Below are 16,106 nucleotides of genomic sequence, written 5' to 3' on the forward strand. Positions count from 1 at the left end.
AAAGGAAAAAGAAAAAAGGGTGAAAAGTTAAACAGATTGTGGTAAATGCATACCATAGAATACTACTCCATAAAAAGTGATGAACTATTGATAACATGCAGTAACTTAGGTGAACCTCAAGGAAATTTTGCTGAGTGAAAAAAGGCAAATCTCAAGAGGATACATAATGATGATTTCATTATATAACAATCATAAAATAACATAATTGTTGAGTTGGAGAACAGATTAGTGTTTGTTATTGGTTAGGAATGGGAGTGAAGGGATGGTGACCATAATGGGTTAACATGAAGGAATCTTATGATGGTGCAGTTGAGTATTTTGATTGTGATAGTGTGTGACAGTTGCATAGATTTACACTCACATATACAGATGAGTGCATGTATAACTGCTGAAATTTGAATAAGCTCTATGGGATTGTACTAACGTCAATTTCTTGGTTTTGATACTGTACAGTGATTGTGTGGCATGTTCGCATTGAGGAGAGAAGCATTGGACTTCCTTCTATATTTCTTTCTATGAATCTATAATTATTTCAAAATAAAATTTTTTAAATGTAAAAAATTAAAGTAGAAACACTTCTGTTTTTGAAATATATAAGTAATACATGAATATATTCATGAAAATTTAAATAATTTAAGAATATTTGGTAAAAAGGGAAAAGGGCAAATAGTTAATATTTTCAGAGTAGCTATTTTTTCCCTCTCTCTCCTTCTCTCATAAACGCAAGTAAGTAGTATTTTCCAGTGTGTACATAGTGATGTTTCTGATTTGCATCTATCTATAATGACAGTTAACTGATGCTTACATGATAAAACTCTCCCTTACTTTTTTTTTTTTTGAGGAAGATTAGTCCTAAGCTAACTTCTGCTGCCAATCCTCCTCTGACTGACCCTGAGCTAACATCCGTGCCCATCTTCCTCTACTTTCTATGTGGGACGCCTGCCACAGCATGGCTTGTCAAGCGGTGCCATGTCTGCACCTGGGATCTGAACCGGCAAACCCCGGGCCACCAAAGCAGAAGGTGCACACTTAACTGCTGCGCCACCGGGCTGGCCCCTCTGCTATACCTTTACACTCTACTTTCTTGGTATTCTTTTATTATGGTGTGGGAAATGCAAGACAGCTGACTATTCCAAACATCTGTTCCTAGGAATTAAATGTTGTATATGATTAGCAAATACTGACCCAGGAAGCATATGTAAACAGAAAATGATTATTTTATTCTCAGTAATTTGGCTATATATGTGGGGGAAAATAATGATATTGCCTCTACACCCATACTAATTTTCAGCTTCGTTTGTCATAGAGTGGTAGAAGGACTAGATGATTATTGCCTAGATTTTTTTAACCTTTGAATGGGAATATGATATTGAGGACAATACATGTAGATATGAAAACTGTCTGCCCTGTTGGGGATTAGTGCTATATGAAATGAGTTAGGCCCCAGCCCTGTGGCCGAGTGGTTAAGTTCTCACGCTCTGCTTTGGCGGCCCAGGGTTTCACCCGTTTGGATCCTAGGCATGGACCTAGTACTGCTTATCAAGCCATGCTGAGGCAGCGTCCCACATAGCACAACCAGAAGGACATACAACTAGAATATACAACTATGTACTAGGGGGCTTTGGGGAGAAGAAGGAGAAAAAAAAGGATTGGCAACAGATGTTAGCTCAGGTGCCAATCTGAAAAAAAATAAAATGAGTTAAATACTGATCTTGCTCTAGGAACAAATGAAGTCAACCTCCAGATTGGTGGAGGAGATATGCATGCAAACAGGTAAAATATAATGCTATATAATGCGAAATCAGTTATGAGTTAAGAGCTTAGGGAGTGCAGAGCACATCTTTTAACAGTCTGCGGACTTCACTGGCAGAGCGGGAAAAATAGCCTTCTGGATTTGGAGAACGTTATATGTAAAGGTCAGGAGAGGCCTTGGCATATTAGTGTGGTAGGAGCTCAGAATGGAGGAGTAGGAGGTATGGCAAGAGGTAGATTGGGTCACAGGGCTGACTTACCTATTAGGCATATTAGGCACAGGGCTTAGGGCCCACAGTATTTCTGGAGGCCCATGAAAATGTTTTAATTTCTTTTAAAAATCAGAAGGAGGGCCAGCCCCGATGGCCTAGTGGTTAAGTTCAGTGCACTCCACTTCAGTGGCTTGCGTTTGATTCCCAGGTATGGACCTACACCACTCTGTTAGCAGCCATGCTGTGCTAGCGGCCCACATACTAAAAGGAAGATTGGCATGGATGTTAGCTCAGGGCAAATCTTCCTCAGCCAAAAAAAAAAAAAAAAAAAAAAATCAGAAGGAAGAGAACTTTTAGATTGAATAAAATGTTTTAATATCTAATTTTAATATATTGTCTTTAAAAATATAATTTTTAATAATTTTTTAGTGGAGGAAGGGGCCCATGAAAATGAAAATTCCTGGGGCCCACAAAGGTGATCATGCAGCCTTGTTGGGTCTTGATCATGAAGGGCCTTATATGTTAACTGAAGAGTTTTTATTTAATTCTAGAAACATCAGGGAGTTAACAGATTTTAAACATGATCAGCTCTGTGTTTTATGAAGATGCCTCTGTCAGTAGTTTGGATGAAACTATTTCCAGTTTAATGTAGTTACGCTAATCAATATCGTTTTAGTGCTTATAACCAAATATCACCTATTTAAAATGAGGAGAGCAATTTTTTTAAGACCTATATCTAATTACTGTACCTAGTTAAGGATGTCCTCTAAAAGAGCTAAGTAATTGGCCATACTTGACTGATCAAAATTTGTCTAGCTGTTGACAAATTTAGAACACCTACATGTAAATGAGCGAGTCTGTGTATGTAATCTGTGACGATATAATGCCAGGCTATACTGTTTCTCATTGTATTCTTTATTTCATCCCTACTTTTCCTGCATTGTTTATGAAGAATTCAAAACTTCGTACAGATATTGCTGAGACCAATTTTAATAAATAGCATTTAAAAAGCTATAAACAATGGATGTAAAATCTATTCTATAAATGGATCCAATTTTACAAAATGGATTTTTCTTTGTTTTGACCAGGGAATTCTTGCTAGAACACCTTTATATTATATTAGAATTTGCTGAATCATAATTTGAAAGAGTTACTCTTAAAATAGCAAATTACAGTTGGCCTATACTAATGCCACTGGTATAAAATGATTCCTAAAAAGTAGGCTCAAGTTATTTTAAGAAAAAAATTAGTGAAAACCGAGGGATATTAAAGATACGACTCAGTCGCCTCGAGTTGTACCTTTCTTGCTTTGATACTCACTTCAGCTTAGTTGGGGGCGAGGAGAAAGGGAGAAGGAGACACGGGAGGTTGGATTTGTTCATGTGTTTTGTTTTCTTCTGTAAGGAGAATTTTAGATTTCAATCATCAGATTATTTAATGGCACTAAAAAATTTATACATGTTCAGGCCTTCAGCTACTTTTCACTTGTGAAGGAAATTCAGGAAGAGCAAAAATACTTGTTTACATCTATTCTTTCATAAGGATATACCTTTTCCTTTTCTTTTTAAATTAAATAAAGCACTCATTTATTTGTGATCTATCTACTTCAAGGTACAGTTAGATTCCTATTCATCAACTCAGTATTCAATACAAAATTCTAGTCAAAATGTGTAACAGGAGAAGAGGAGGGGAAAAATTACAGTATCTTGGTTGTGGAAAATTAGAGATATTGAGTTCATAAATTCATTCTGAGCTTTCTATCAATCAAGACAAAAAGGGAAACAGAGTGAGTTATGTAACTTCAACGTCTGGTAGTAGGTAAGGAGCACTTTACCTGCATCAAGAAATGGGGTGGAGGGCTGGCCCTGGTGGCCTAGTGGTTCAATTCAGCACGCTCTGTGTTGACGACCCGGGCCTAGTTCCTGGGCATGGATCTACACCACTCATCTTGCAGTGGCCATACTCTGGTGGTGGCTCGCATACAAAAAGCAGGCACTTGGCAGAGGATGTTAGCTCAGGGCAAATCTTCCCCAGCAAAAAAGAGAAAGGAATGGGGTGGAACAGAGAAAGGAAGTTATGCCTCATTGATAGACATGCTTTTTCAAATCTCATTACAGAGTTTTTGTTTGTAGTTTGAATCTTTTAAGTATGAATCTTTGTGTTGTATGTACTTTATATGTAGAAATATATTTGATTTTAATTTTTACAATAATTTGATAAAGTTTTCAAGTTAGGGGATAATCTAAGGAAATACTGGTATTAAATGTGCAAGATAATCTAGTAATATAATTAAGCTTGTTATTGAAAGAATTTGAATATGTGACTACATGTGGTAAAAATAGGTAGAATTGGGGCTGGCCTGGTGACACAGCGTTTAAGTGCGCACGTTCTGCTTCAGCAGCCTGAGATTCACCAGTTCAGATCCCAGGTGTGGACATGGCACCATTTGGCAAGCTATCCTGTGGTAGGTGGCCCACGTATAAAGTAGAGGAAGATGGGCATGAATGTGACCTCAGGTCAGGGCCAGTCTTCCTCAGCAAAAGAGGAGGATTGGCAGCAGGTGTTAGCTCAGGGCTAATCTTCCTCAAAAAAAAAAAAAAACAAAAAACAGTAGAATTATAATTAGGCTAATGTCCTAGAATTAGCTTTTATAAATAGGCTGTACTATGTTTTCTGGTCATCTAATTGATATTAGTAAATATCTTCTAGAAGACTGCCTGAGTGGTTTTAAATTGTGGAAATCAAGTCACACTTATTTTTTAATAATTACTGTCTCTGATTACTGAATATGGAAATTATTATCTGTCTCCAAACAGACTATGTAAGATGCTTGAGGAGTAGAACTCTAGATTTCCTACTTGTGAATACCCTGTTTGCCTAGCTCAGTACTTTTAAGTTGCTTTCTGTTGTAGTAAATATGGCAGGTCGTGTGTCTAAATGAGCTCAGGCACACAATTGTCTCTTTCATTTCTTCTCCAGATTTCGGTCCTTAGTTTTGTAGGTTCTGAAACATTATTTTAATAAATCAGCTCCAGTGCTAGTGAATTAAGCCATACTAAGTAAGATACACACCCAAAATAAAGAAAGAAATCAGAAACCCATGAGGAATACATTGGCCAAGTGTATTAGACTGTTGTTATTTTCACCAAACACATTAGGAAAGTCTACTTTAAGAAACCAAATAAAGATTACCTGTTGCTTTCAATAACCTTTTACTTCTTTGGTATACTCAGCAATGTAGGTAAATGTTAGCTGATAAAGTATGTGGCAAAAGTTCTATTGAAATTAGTTAAATCAGATTATGTATATGGAGAAAGACTGACTGGCATTGAAAGTACATTGGGTTGTCCCTTTATTATATAAGGGATTATCGAGCATTTCTTCTTCTGGCTATTATATCGTTATTTTAATTTTAATAACAGAAAGTCATTTTCTTTTTTTGCCCACTTAATAGTCTTAGTTTTGTGTTTGTTTTTTTTTTTTGGTGAGAAAGATTTACCTTAAGCTAACATCTGTTGCCAGTCCTCCCCTTTTTTTTTGCTTGAGGAGGATGAGCCCTGAGCTAACATCTGTGGCAACTTTCCTCTATTTTGCATGTGGGATGCCTCCACAGCATGGCTGAGAGTGGAGTAGGTCTGCACCTGGGATCCGAATCCGCTAACCTGGACCACCAAAGTGAAGCAGGCTGAGCTTGAACCACTCTGCCACGGGACGGCCCCACCGTAGGTTTTTAAAAACAGATTTATTAAGGTATAATTTATATACCATGAAATTCATTCATTTTAAGTGAACAGTTATTTTTTTGTAAATTTACAGACATGTGGAACCATTACCACAATCTAATTTTGGAGCATTTCCATCTCCACCAAAAGAAACCATGTACCCATTTGTAGTCCCTCTCCTAATCCTTAGTTACCATGCCTAATGATGTGTGTTTAGTTTTCTACAACTGACTGCAAAATATTATAAAAGTGAGTACTGTAGAATTTCCCAAAATTATCCAGCCCCCTAGGTTTGTTAATTTGTTTGTTTTAAAGGCTTGGTAATTAGATCATGGATGTTTTTTGATGATATTTCTTTATTCGGACACCAAAATATTATTATTTTTTTGAGTTTCTAATTTTATTGCAAATAACTTGCAGAACTGAAAATGATTAAATGGTCACACATTTCTACAGTAATAAGCACTATGCTAAAGGATCAGTTACAACACAGTAGTTTACTAACATTAAAAAGAGTATCATTTTTTTTATTAAGATTATGATAGATTACAACCTTGTGAGATTTCAGTTGTACATTATTGTTAGTCGTGTTGTGGGTATACCACTTCACCCTTTGTGCCCTCCCCACATTCCCCCCTTTTCCCTGGTAAGCACCGATCAGTTTTCCTTGTCTATATGTTAACTTCCACTTATGAGTGGAGTCATATAGAGTTCGTCTTTCTCTGTCTGGTTTATTTCACTTAACATAATACCCTCGAGGTCCATCCATGTTGATGCGAATGGAACAATTTTGTCCTTTTTTATGGCTGAGTAGTATTCCATTGTGTATATATACCATATCTTCTTTATCCAATCATCAGTTGCTGGGCATTTAGGTTGGTTCCACGTCTTGGCTATTGTAAATAATGCTGTGATGAACATAGGGGTGCAAGGGACTCTAGGGATTGCTGATTTCAGGTTCTTAGGATAGATACCCAGTAGTGGGATGGCTGGGTCATAGGGTATTTCTATTTTTAACTTTTTGAGAAATCTCCATACTGTTTTCCATAGTGGCTGCACCAGTTTGCATTCCCACCAACAGTGTATGAGGGTTCCTTTTTCTCCACAGCCTCTCCAACATTTGTCACTCTTGGTTTTGGATATTTTTGCCAATCTAACGGGTGTAAGGTGATATCTTAGTGTAGTTTTGATTTGCATTTCCCTGATGATTAGCGATGATGAACATCTTTTCATGTGTCTATTGGCCACACTTATATCTTCTTTGGAGAAATGTCTGTTCATGTCCTCTGCCCATTTTTTGAGCAGGTTGTTTGTTTTGTTGTTGTTAAGCTGTGTGAGTTCTTTGTATATTATGGAGATTAACCCTTTGTCGGATAAGTGGCTTGTAAATATTTTTTCCCAATTAATGGGCTGTTTTTTTGTTTCAGTCCTGTTTTCCCTTGCCTTGAAGAAGCTGTTTAGTCTGATGAAGTCCCATTTGTTTATTCTGTCTATTGTTTCCCTCAACTGAGGACTTATAGCGGACACCAAAATTATTTAATAGGAGAAAGAGTGGTGAGAATAATTTGTGTAAGAGGGGATTGCTGTTAGGAAATGAGTTTTCAAGTTTGCTTCTTGTTTGGAGGTTGCAACTTAATTAATGAACAAAAAGAAGTTACTGAATAAATATAAAATTACAAACTTATTCAAGCCTTCTTAGAGATTTAGTAGGGGAATTTACGATGCCATTCAAAAAGACTCTTTAAGATTTTACATAGTAATTTTTTTTTTTGCAAAGATTATCATAAAATTAATTTGTTTTTCTTTTATTTCCTTTATTTTAGCTTCTCAGAATCAAGAACGTCTATGTGCTTTTAAAGATCCATATCAGCAAGACCTTGGGATAGGTGAGAGTCGAATCTCTCATGAAAATGGAACCATATTATGCTCAAAAGGTAGTACCTGCTACGGCCTTTGGGAGAAATCAAAAGGGGACATAAATCTCGTAAAACAAGGCAAGTAATACTTTCTTACCTGAAATAATTTTGTATTTCGTACAATTAAAGTTTATTTAAAAAGCACATGGAGGTAGATTAAAACCCTCTCTAGGAAAGCAGTAAATTTAAAAGTATATATCCATGTATATATTCACCCACAAGCCCCAAATTTGTGAAAGGTAATTGATTTTTAGCTTATTTTAATTCTTATTATAATGTTAATAATATATCTTCATTGTATTAAGTTTAAAAAATATAGAAAATTAGAAGAAAAACAAACGTGTACAATTCCATACTCTTAAAAACTTTTTACTATATTAGTTTATTCCCTTCAGGTGTGTTTTCTACATACCTGTATGTTTATACGTGTGTATACTTCTTTTTTCAAAATTAGTATAATAGTGTATAAACAATTTCATACTCACGTTTTCCTGTCTTAAATTATATCAGGACCATTTTCCCATGTCTTTAAATATTATTTGAAAACATTTTTAACCACTCAATATTTAACATTTAACAAAGAATCATTGCATACGTGTACCACAGTTTACTTATACATTACTCTGTGGTTGGGCATTATGCTGTTTCTGGTTTTTACTGTAATACATCATGCTTCAGTGAACATCTTTGAACATAAGTCTTTGATTTTATCTGGTTATTTCCTTGGAATAGATTCCTCGAAGTAGAATTATTAGATTGTAAAACATGAATCTTTTAAAGACTCTTCATGAAAATTACCACGTGGCTTTCTAGAAATGCTATGCACATTTACTTTCCCTCCAGCAGTGTATGAGACTGTTACTGAATCCTTGTTATGATGGTGTGTTATTATTTTTTAAACTTGGAACAATTTAATAGATATAGACAAAAATGAAATCTTACTGTTGCTTTAATAATAATTCTTAGATTAATGATGAAGTTAAACATTTTGTTGGTGGCTTTTTTCCCCTGTGAAATGCCTATTTATACTTTGCCATTTTTCTCTTATTTAAAAATGTGTGTTTCCTATTGATTTGCAAGAGTGTTTTATAACTTATGTGTACTGACTCTGTCACATTGATTGCAGTTATTTCTTAGTTTGTTATTTTCCTTTTAGTTTTGTCTATTGTATTGACTCCTAACTTGCTTACATTAATATTGATTTGTAGGATGTTGGTCTCACATTGGAGACCCCCAGGAGTGTCACTATGAAGAATGTGTAGTAACTACCACTCCTCCCTCAATTCAGAATGGAACATACCGTTTCTGCTGCTGTAGCACAGACTTGTGTAATGTTAATTTTACTGAGAATTTTCCACCTCCAGACACAACACCACTCAGTAAGTAGTTAAAGTAACTTACTTTTCCTTTTAATTCCCTTCATCAAAGATTTGCAAAATTTAAAAATATATAAAAACATTCAGGTTTGGCAGGAGTGAAAGAGCATTCCAACATCATGAGACTGCATATAGCTAATATCTGAAATCTAAAAGAGATGCACCAGGATTTCTAAGGTATTGGTATATTACCAAATGAGTTTGGATCAAAATATAGTACTTTCCAACCCCTATGGAGGGGAATTTGGCAATATTAAGAAAACTACATGTGTGCGTACTCTTTAAGACCCAGCGTTCCCATTTGTAAGGATTTATCTTGAAGATATACCTCCAACAATACAAAAATATATATGTATAGAATTGGGGGCCGGTCCAGTGATGTAGTAGTTAAATTCATGTGCTCTGCTTTGGTGGCCTGGGATTCATGGGTTCAGATCCCAGGCACGGGCCTATACACCATTCATCAAGCGATGCTGTGGTGGCATCCCACATACAAAGTGGTGGAAGATTGGCATAGATGTTATGTCAGGGACAGTCTTCCTCAAAACAAAAAGTGGGGGGCCGGCCCCATGACTGAGTGGTCAAGTTTGCGCACTCCACTTCGGCAGCCCAGGGTTTCACCAGCTCGGCTCCTTGGCACGGACCTAGCACTGTTCATCAAGTCATGATGAGGCGGCATCCTACATAGCAGAGCCAGAAGGACTTACAACTAGAATATACAGCTATTTACTGGGGACCTTTGAGGAGAAGGGAAAAAAATGATTGGCAAAAGATATTAGCTCAGGTGCCAGTCTTACAAAAGAAAGAAAAAAAAATGAGGAAGATTGATAACGGATGTTAGCTCAGGGCCAATCTTCCTCACCAAAAAAATAAAATAAAAATAAATAAGAAATTAAAATTAAAAAATACATCTACATAGAGTTATCTGTTATAGTGTTAATTGTAACTGCATAATATTGGAAAGTACCTGAATGTCCAAGAATAGAAGATTAATTGAAATACACTATGGTACATACATGTAATGGAGTACTAACTATACAGCTACAAGGAAAAAATGAGTAAGATCTCTATGAACTGACATGGAGTGATTTCTAGAGATGACGTTAGGAAAATAAAAAGCATTTATAATATGCTATCTTTTGTGTTAAGACAGAAAGTTTATCTTTACAAAAAGAAACAAAGATAGGATAAACCAGAAAATAATGGAAGTCAGTTGCTTACTAGGGATGGAGGGAATGGAGTAGAAAGAATACAGGAAGGAGTTATAGTTGTCTGAGTACAGCTTTTTGTATGATAGTTTTGACTTCTGGAATCATGTTACTATTCTACATATGCAAAAAGTGAAATTAAATCAGGAAGGATGGGAAGGGGAAAAACCCCAAATTGAAAGCCAACTGAAACAAATGACCCCAATTGTATTTCACTTAAATATCATAATCACACTTAAGGGAAAATGAAAGAACTGATATAAGGATTTTGCAAAACACACTATTTGAGCGTATGTACTCTATGGGTGAGATGGGACGTAAGAGATGGGAGAACTGCAAACACTGAACTCTTTTTAGAAGAGTTGTTTTTTAGTAGTGTGGACAAAGCAATTCTGAAACATTTTGTAGATATATTATAGGATTAAGAAAATAAAAAATGCATTGATGTTCTTGGGAGCCAGTGTTCTTACTGAAGGAATAGGGACACAAGGTTCTAGATGGGGGACGACAAGAGAATCCTATACGAATAGAATTGTAATTCAAGGTATCAGTATGGACTTAGGACTTTAAAAATATACATATGTATGCGTTGCATGTGTACGTGACCATGAATACATGTTTGTGTGTATATTTATATGTGTATGTGTATATAAATAAGTACATATATGCCTACATATATTTCTTAGCTCTCACTGATGAAGCACAAGCACCACAATAGCAGTCAGTACACTAGTGTCCAGATTTAGTCTCTAATACCGTTCCCCACTCAAAGGAACTTAGGCTTCTTGGAAAAACAACTTATTCTAGGACTAGAGCAGGATACGGACAAGATAAGCCTGAAACATCTCTTAACACTAGAAAGTTAGGAAAGAAGCGCCCAAAAATAGGATGGAGACTTGTCACAAGGACACAGGAGCCAGCTTGAAAGAACTCCCACTGGCTAAATTTGGGACGATTTGAGTGCTAAAAAAGTACAGTAATAAATTGTAAACCATTGGAAAGAAGATGAATACATGAGTCTATGCCAGTAGCAGAGAAGGGAAAAGAGAGGGCACTTGTTTATACTAGAATGCCAAGTGCCAACTGATAAATGTAGGAGTGCTGGAGTTGGAAAATTATCATTCCTCAACCATCATGGTATGGATTGGATCAGGCAAGAATCATCAAAAGATCCTAAATCTAGGGGCAGTTTCAATAAGGAGCCAGGATATTTGCATTGTTTTAAAGTGTCTCCCCCATATTACAAGGGAAAAATTAGTAATTATAAAGTGAGGAAGGTGAACAACACCTTGACCAGGTGATTAATTGACATCATTAATGAAGGGCACATGGAAATCCATGATACCCTGAGATGGACATAGTATCTGGCCAAGAATGCATAAACTGAATCTAATCATGAGTGAACATCAGACAAACCATCAGTTAGGAAGTTTTATTACAAAAAGGAGATTTTGTATTCTTCAAAAATGTCAATGTCATATAAGAAAAAGACTGCAGGGAAGATTTAGATTAAAGGAGGCTAAAAAAACTTGACAACTAAGCAGTACCTAACTCTCCTATACTGGATATGAAAAATGTGATAAAGGACATTGTTAGGCCAATTAACAAAATGGATGATTAGAAAATTGTTTCAATGTTAAATTTCCTGAAGCTGATAACAGTACCGTGGTTATATAAAAGAATATCCATATTCTTAGGAAGTACTCTAAGAAGTGTTTAGAAGGGCCATGATCTATGTATATAACCTCCCCTGAAATGGTTCAAAAGAAGATTATGTACATGAGTGTATGCGTGCCTGTGTGTGTGTGTGTGCACGTATGTGCATGTGTGTGTGTGTAGGCTGAGAGAGAATGATAAAGTAAATGGGGTAAAATGGTAATAATACTTGAATCTGGGTAAAGATATATGGATATTCTTTGTACTGTTCCTATTTTTGCAACTATTCTGTAAATTTATGAATATTTCCAACTAAAAAGTTTAAAAAATTAAAAATATATTTTTTGTTGAATTGGGACACTTCTCAAGAATTCTCTCTCTGTCAACAGGTTTTATCAGTCCATACTCTGAGATCTTCAGTTCTGAATTATTTCTTTTGATTTGTTCATGAAACACTAAACTGAAAGCAATAGGAAGTTTTTTCATGTAGATCCTATCTGCTCAAGCCTGTTAACTTCTATTAGGAAATCATACCGAGTTGGCTACATTTATTTCCCACAAACAAACAAACAAAACAAGGTCTCTGAATTTCACCTGTACATCTAGCTACGTGAAAGAGAAGTGAATTTGTTCATAAGTTCTCCTCAAAGATCTTTATAGCTATATTTCAGATTACCTAGATCTTGGTCTGCTGTAATCTTTGGAACTAAATGCAGGAGTATTCCCAACTAGAAATCAGTAATATTATCCCAATAAAAAGGGAAGTGTTTTAAGTAAGGTGCTCTAATTTAGGAACATTAACCCAATTTATTAATTTTGTTCTTCAAACAAAACAATGAGGTAAATTCAAAGTAGCAAACAAGATGAATATTGGCTTTTGCATTAATCTCGACAAAATAACCACTATTACATAGTATGTCAGACATTTAGTCTGTAAATGCTACGTGCTTGACCAAAATAAAAGTAACTTTAAGTCTTGAAGTTGAAAGAAATTACTTCCAAGTAGAACGTTTTGTTTATGGTCATATAATAATACATCAATAGAAAGTTTGGTAATAGTGTTTTTTTTTCTCCTTTAAAATTTTTCATTATAAAGATACCATTTATTGAATATTTAACGTAAATATTTGTCAAATAAAAACTTTTACTTATGTTTAAAAGTTACGAGAAACATGATGCAAACATCAAAGATAGAGAAGGCGAATAGTGTGGGGTGACTGTTGATGCGGAAGGTTACATATTGTTCTTATGCTTTTGTATTGTTTGAATCTTTCACATGCGAAAATATTTGTGTATTACTTGTATAAGAAAACATTATAGGTATACCTGCTTGTTAATTTAGAAAAATGAGATAAGTGGAAAGGAGAAAAATAATCTTTAATAATCTCTTCACCCATATACAACCATTGTTAGGAGAAAAATAATCTTTAATAATCTCTTCACCCATATACAACCATTGTTAGTATTTTGAATATTTCTTTCCAGTCTTTTCTCTTTATTTTTGTATAGTTGTATTAGCGATACAAATGCATTTTAGATCCTGCTTTTTTGTTTAACATAATAGAGTAAGTATTTTCCAGGTTATTGCATATGTTTTATAGTCATCAGGTTTAATAGTTGTATAATATTTCATCAACCATATATTTTCTTTATCCATTCCACTGGTTTTGGACATTTAGGCTGTTTCTAGATTTTTATTAAATGAACATCTTTGTATATATAGCATTATATTAAATTATAATTCTTAGAATTGTAGTTTCTATATCCCATAGTAACAGTATTAAAAGTTCCTCATACATTGTCAAATTGCTTTTCCAGTTTGAAACAGTTCACATCCCATCAATGATATACTACAGTGCATATTTCTTCATATGTTTATCAGCGCTAGTATTATTAAAATAAAACTTCGCTGAGATCATTTTGAAAAATGGTTTTACATTGTTTTTGTTACTGAGCTTCACATGTTTTTTGTTCTCTCTTTTGATTTTTCTTATATTCATTGTCCATTTGTAATATTATTTCTCAATAATGAAGCTAACTAGTTTTGAGAAAAAAGATTTAAAATAGTCTGAAATCTAGCCATTTCATCCCTTCCTTGTCAGTTTCTGTTGATACTGTAGGGATGACAGGAGCTACATTTTAAATAGTAATTTAATATGTGTTGTAAGATTTTTTTTTAAATCTTTGAACTTTGGCTCTTCCTAAGGGAACATCCTTAATATCTTTCAATAAAAGTTCATGCTCATTTTATAGTGTATAAATTATACCTTAATAAAGATGTTGAAATAAAATGTTCATTACTCATTCAGTGTTCACTGAAACTCACATGTTTTTCTGAGGGCTGTTAAAACCTTGTATTTGCATAGTATTTTATACCTTTAAAAAAGTGCTATCACATCTATAAACTCTTTGAAGATATCACCTTAATATTTAGGTGTTTCAGTCAAAAATAAACCGTTCTGGTCTAATGAGCAGCCATGCCAATTAGGAGGAATGGTCATCGAAGCAGCTGTCTTCTCTAGCAGATTTGACTTACAGCTTATGGGTAGACAGTAAATGTTGTGTTAATATTTTGGGCCCACGACAAAAAATTTTTTTAAACTTTAAATTTGAAATTAGTTCTGACTTATAAAAACTCCCATATACCCCTGACCCAGATTCACCAATTGTTGACATTTTGCTATGTTTGCCTTATTATTCTCCTTTCCTCTATATTCATGTACAGATCTCTATTTTTTCCTGAACCTATTGCAAATAAGTTGCAGGCTAAATTTTCACGTTTGTAATTATCTCTATGTCTTTCCTACTAGACTTTGAAGTCTTAGTAATAGGGACTTTTTTAATGCCTCTTTGTCTCCACAGTGAATAGTGCATATTAGACACATAGTGGGAGTGCAGTAAATGTTTGCTGAATGAATAATTTAATAAACAAAAGAGTATGTGCTAATATGTAAATTCTTAAATATTGCCAAATACTTGAAAGCAGTAGGATTAAAAAAATTTTTTTTTAAAGAAGTGAATTTAATGGTTTGCTCACTAGTTGACAGGTGTTTATTGAAAGCTGGTTGATACTTTCAGTGAAAGGGACAAATTCAGCAAAATAGTTCATGGGATAGCAAGTGCGGACAAAAACAAAAAAAATTAACTCCCTTATTTTAGATTCATCATGGCAAAAATATAAAAAAGCCCTAATTGTTTCCCTTTTCCTTTCTCTTCCCCAAAAATGAAGCATCATATTTTAATTTTTAAAGTAATGCAGGAATAAAGAAAACTTTTCCTAAATAGATGCTGTTACATGATCCATTTTCAAAGATGCTTACTCGAAAAGTACAATTGTAGCATATTTTAATACTGGTAAAGAAAATCATGCACAAGTTGGTTATGGCTTTTTTAAAGGCCACACAGTAAGGTTATGCTCTAGGGAACAAAGAGGATACTTAATGTTCTCTATCCTGCTCACCTCTCTCTGGATTGTTTTCAGCTGAACAGTTTACTTCCTGACATGAAACCACTCATTGCTGTTGCTGGAATTATATCTTTCTCATCAAGTATGCATTTACACAATATCCACAGCCACATTTACTTGCTTTCTTACCACTTTCTTACCGCTATACCTATACCTTAGTAGGGTTAGATCCAGCAGCAGTGAAGGAATATATGGATGACTGAGAATAACAAGGTATAGCTCTCTTTCCTCAGAAAAAGCTTGGTTTTTTCCCCCAACCTCAGTTGAAGCTAAAGACCATGAGGTACTTAGTGAAAGAAACTAAAGCATATGATAACATTGGATCTTTAAGAATAATGTCGGGGAGTTTTCAGGGAAAATCTGACAGACTAACCGCATGACCGTCAGTGAGTGTCTGTGATTTTGCTGAGCCACAGAGTCTCACACTATAGTCATTCAAGGATCCCTTTGATTAGAGGCACTGGATTGGAGGAAGATTGCTTCATAGAGTCTCACACTATAGTCATTCAAGGATCCCTTTGATTAGAGGCACAGGATTGGAGGAAGATTGCTCCGCTTACCTCTAGTACTTAAATTTTTTTTAAATTACAGGTTTTGTGTAGTCTTATAAAACTGCCTTAGATAGTTTTTTGGAGGCAACAAACTAGGGACACAAATAAATGAAATCTCTGCAGACTATTCATTCTAGCTGTTTCCTAAAAAATTTAGCAGGATGGGAAGTCCACTGATGCTTTTTTGAGACATAAATGCAATGTCTGTTTTAAAATTATTAAATACCAGCAATTAATTATTAATGTT

The 16,106-nt window shown here is 34.8% G+C and overlaps 1 protein-coding gene across 1 annotated transcript in view; it reads left to right on the plus strand.

Moving 5' to 3' along the window:
- The window catches only part of BMPR2 (bone morphogenetic protein receptor type 2), a 212,650-nt gene that overhangs the window by 113,334 nt on the left and 83,210 nt on the right, over nt 1-16,106 (plus strand). Inside the window, exons 2-3 of the mRNA XM_046657752.1 lie at nt 7,510-7,680; nt 8,811-8,981. Of these exons, the coding sequence (XP_046513708.1) occupies nt 7,510-7,680; nt 8,811-8,981 (342 nt within the window). The remainder of the gene's footprint in view (nt 1-7,509; nt 7,681-8,810; nt 8,982-16,106) is intronic.

The sequence above is a fragment of the Equus quagga genome, chromosome 4, assembly GCF_021613505.1.
Source record: "Equus quagga isolate Etosha38 chromosome 4, UCLA_HA_Equagga_1.0, whole genome shotgun sequence".
In the NCBI taxonomy this organism is placed as follows: domain Eukaryota; kingdom Metazoa; phylum Chordata; class Mammalia; order Perissodactyla; family Equidae; genus Equus; species Equus quagga.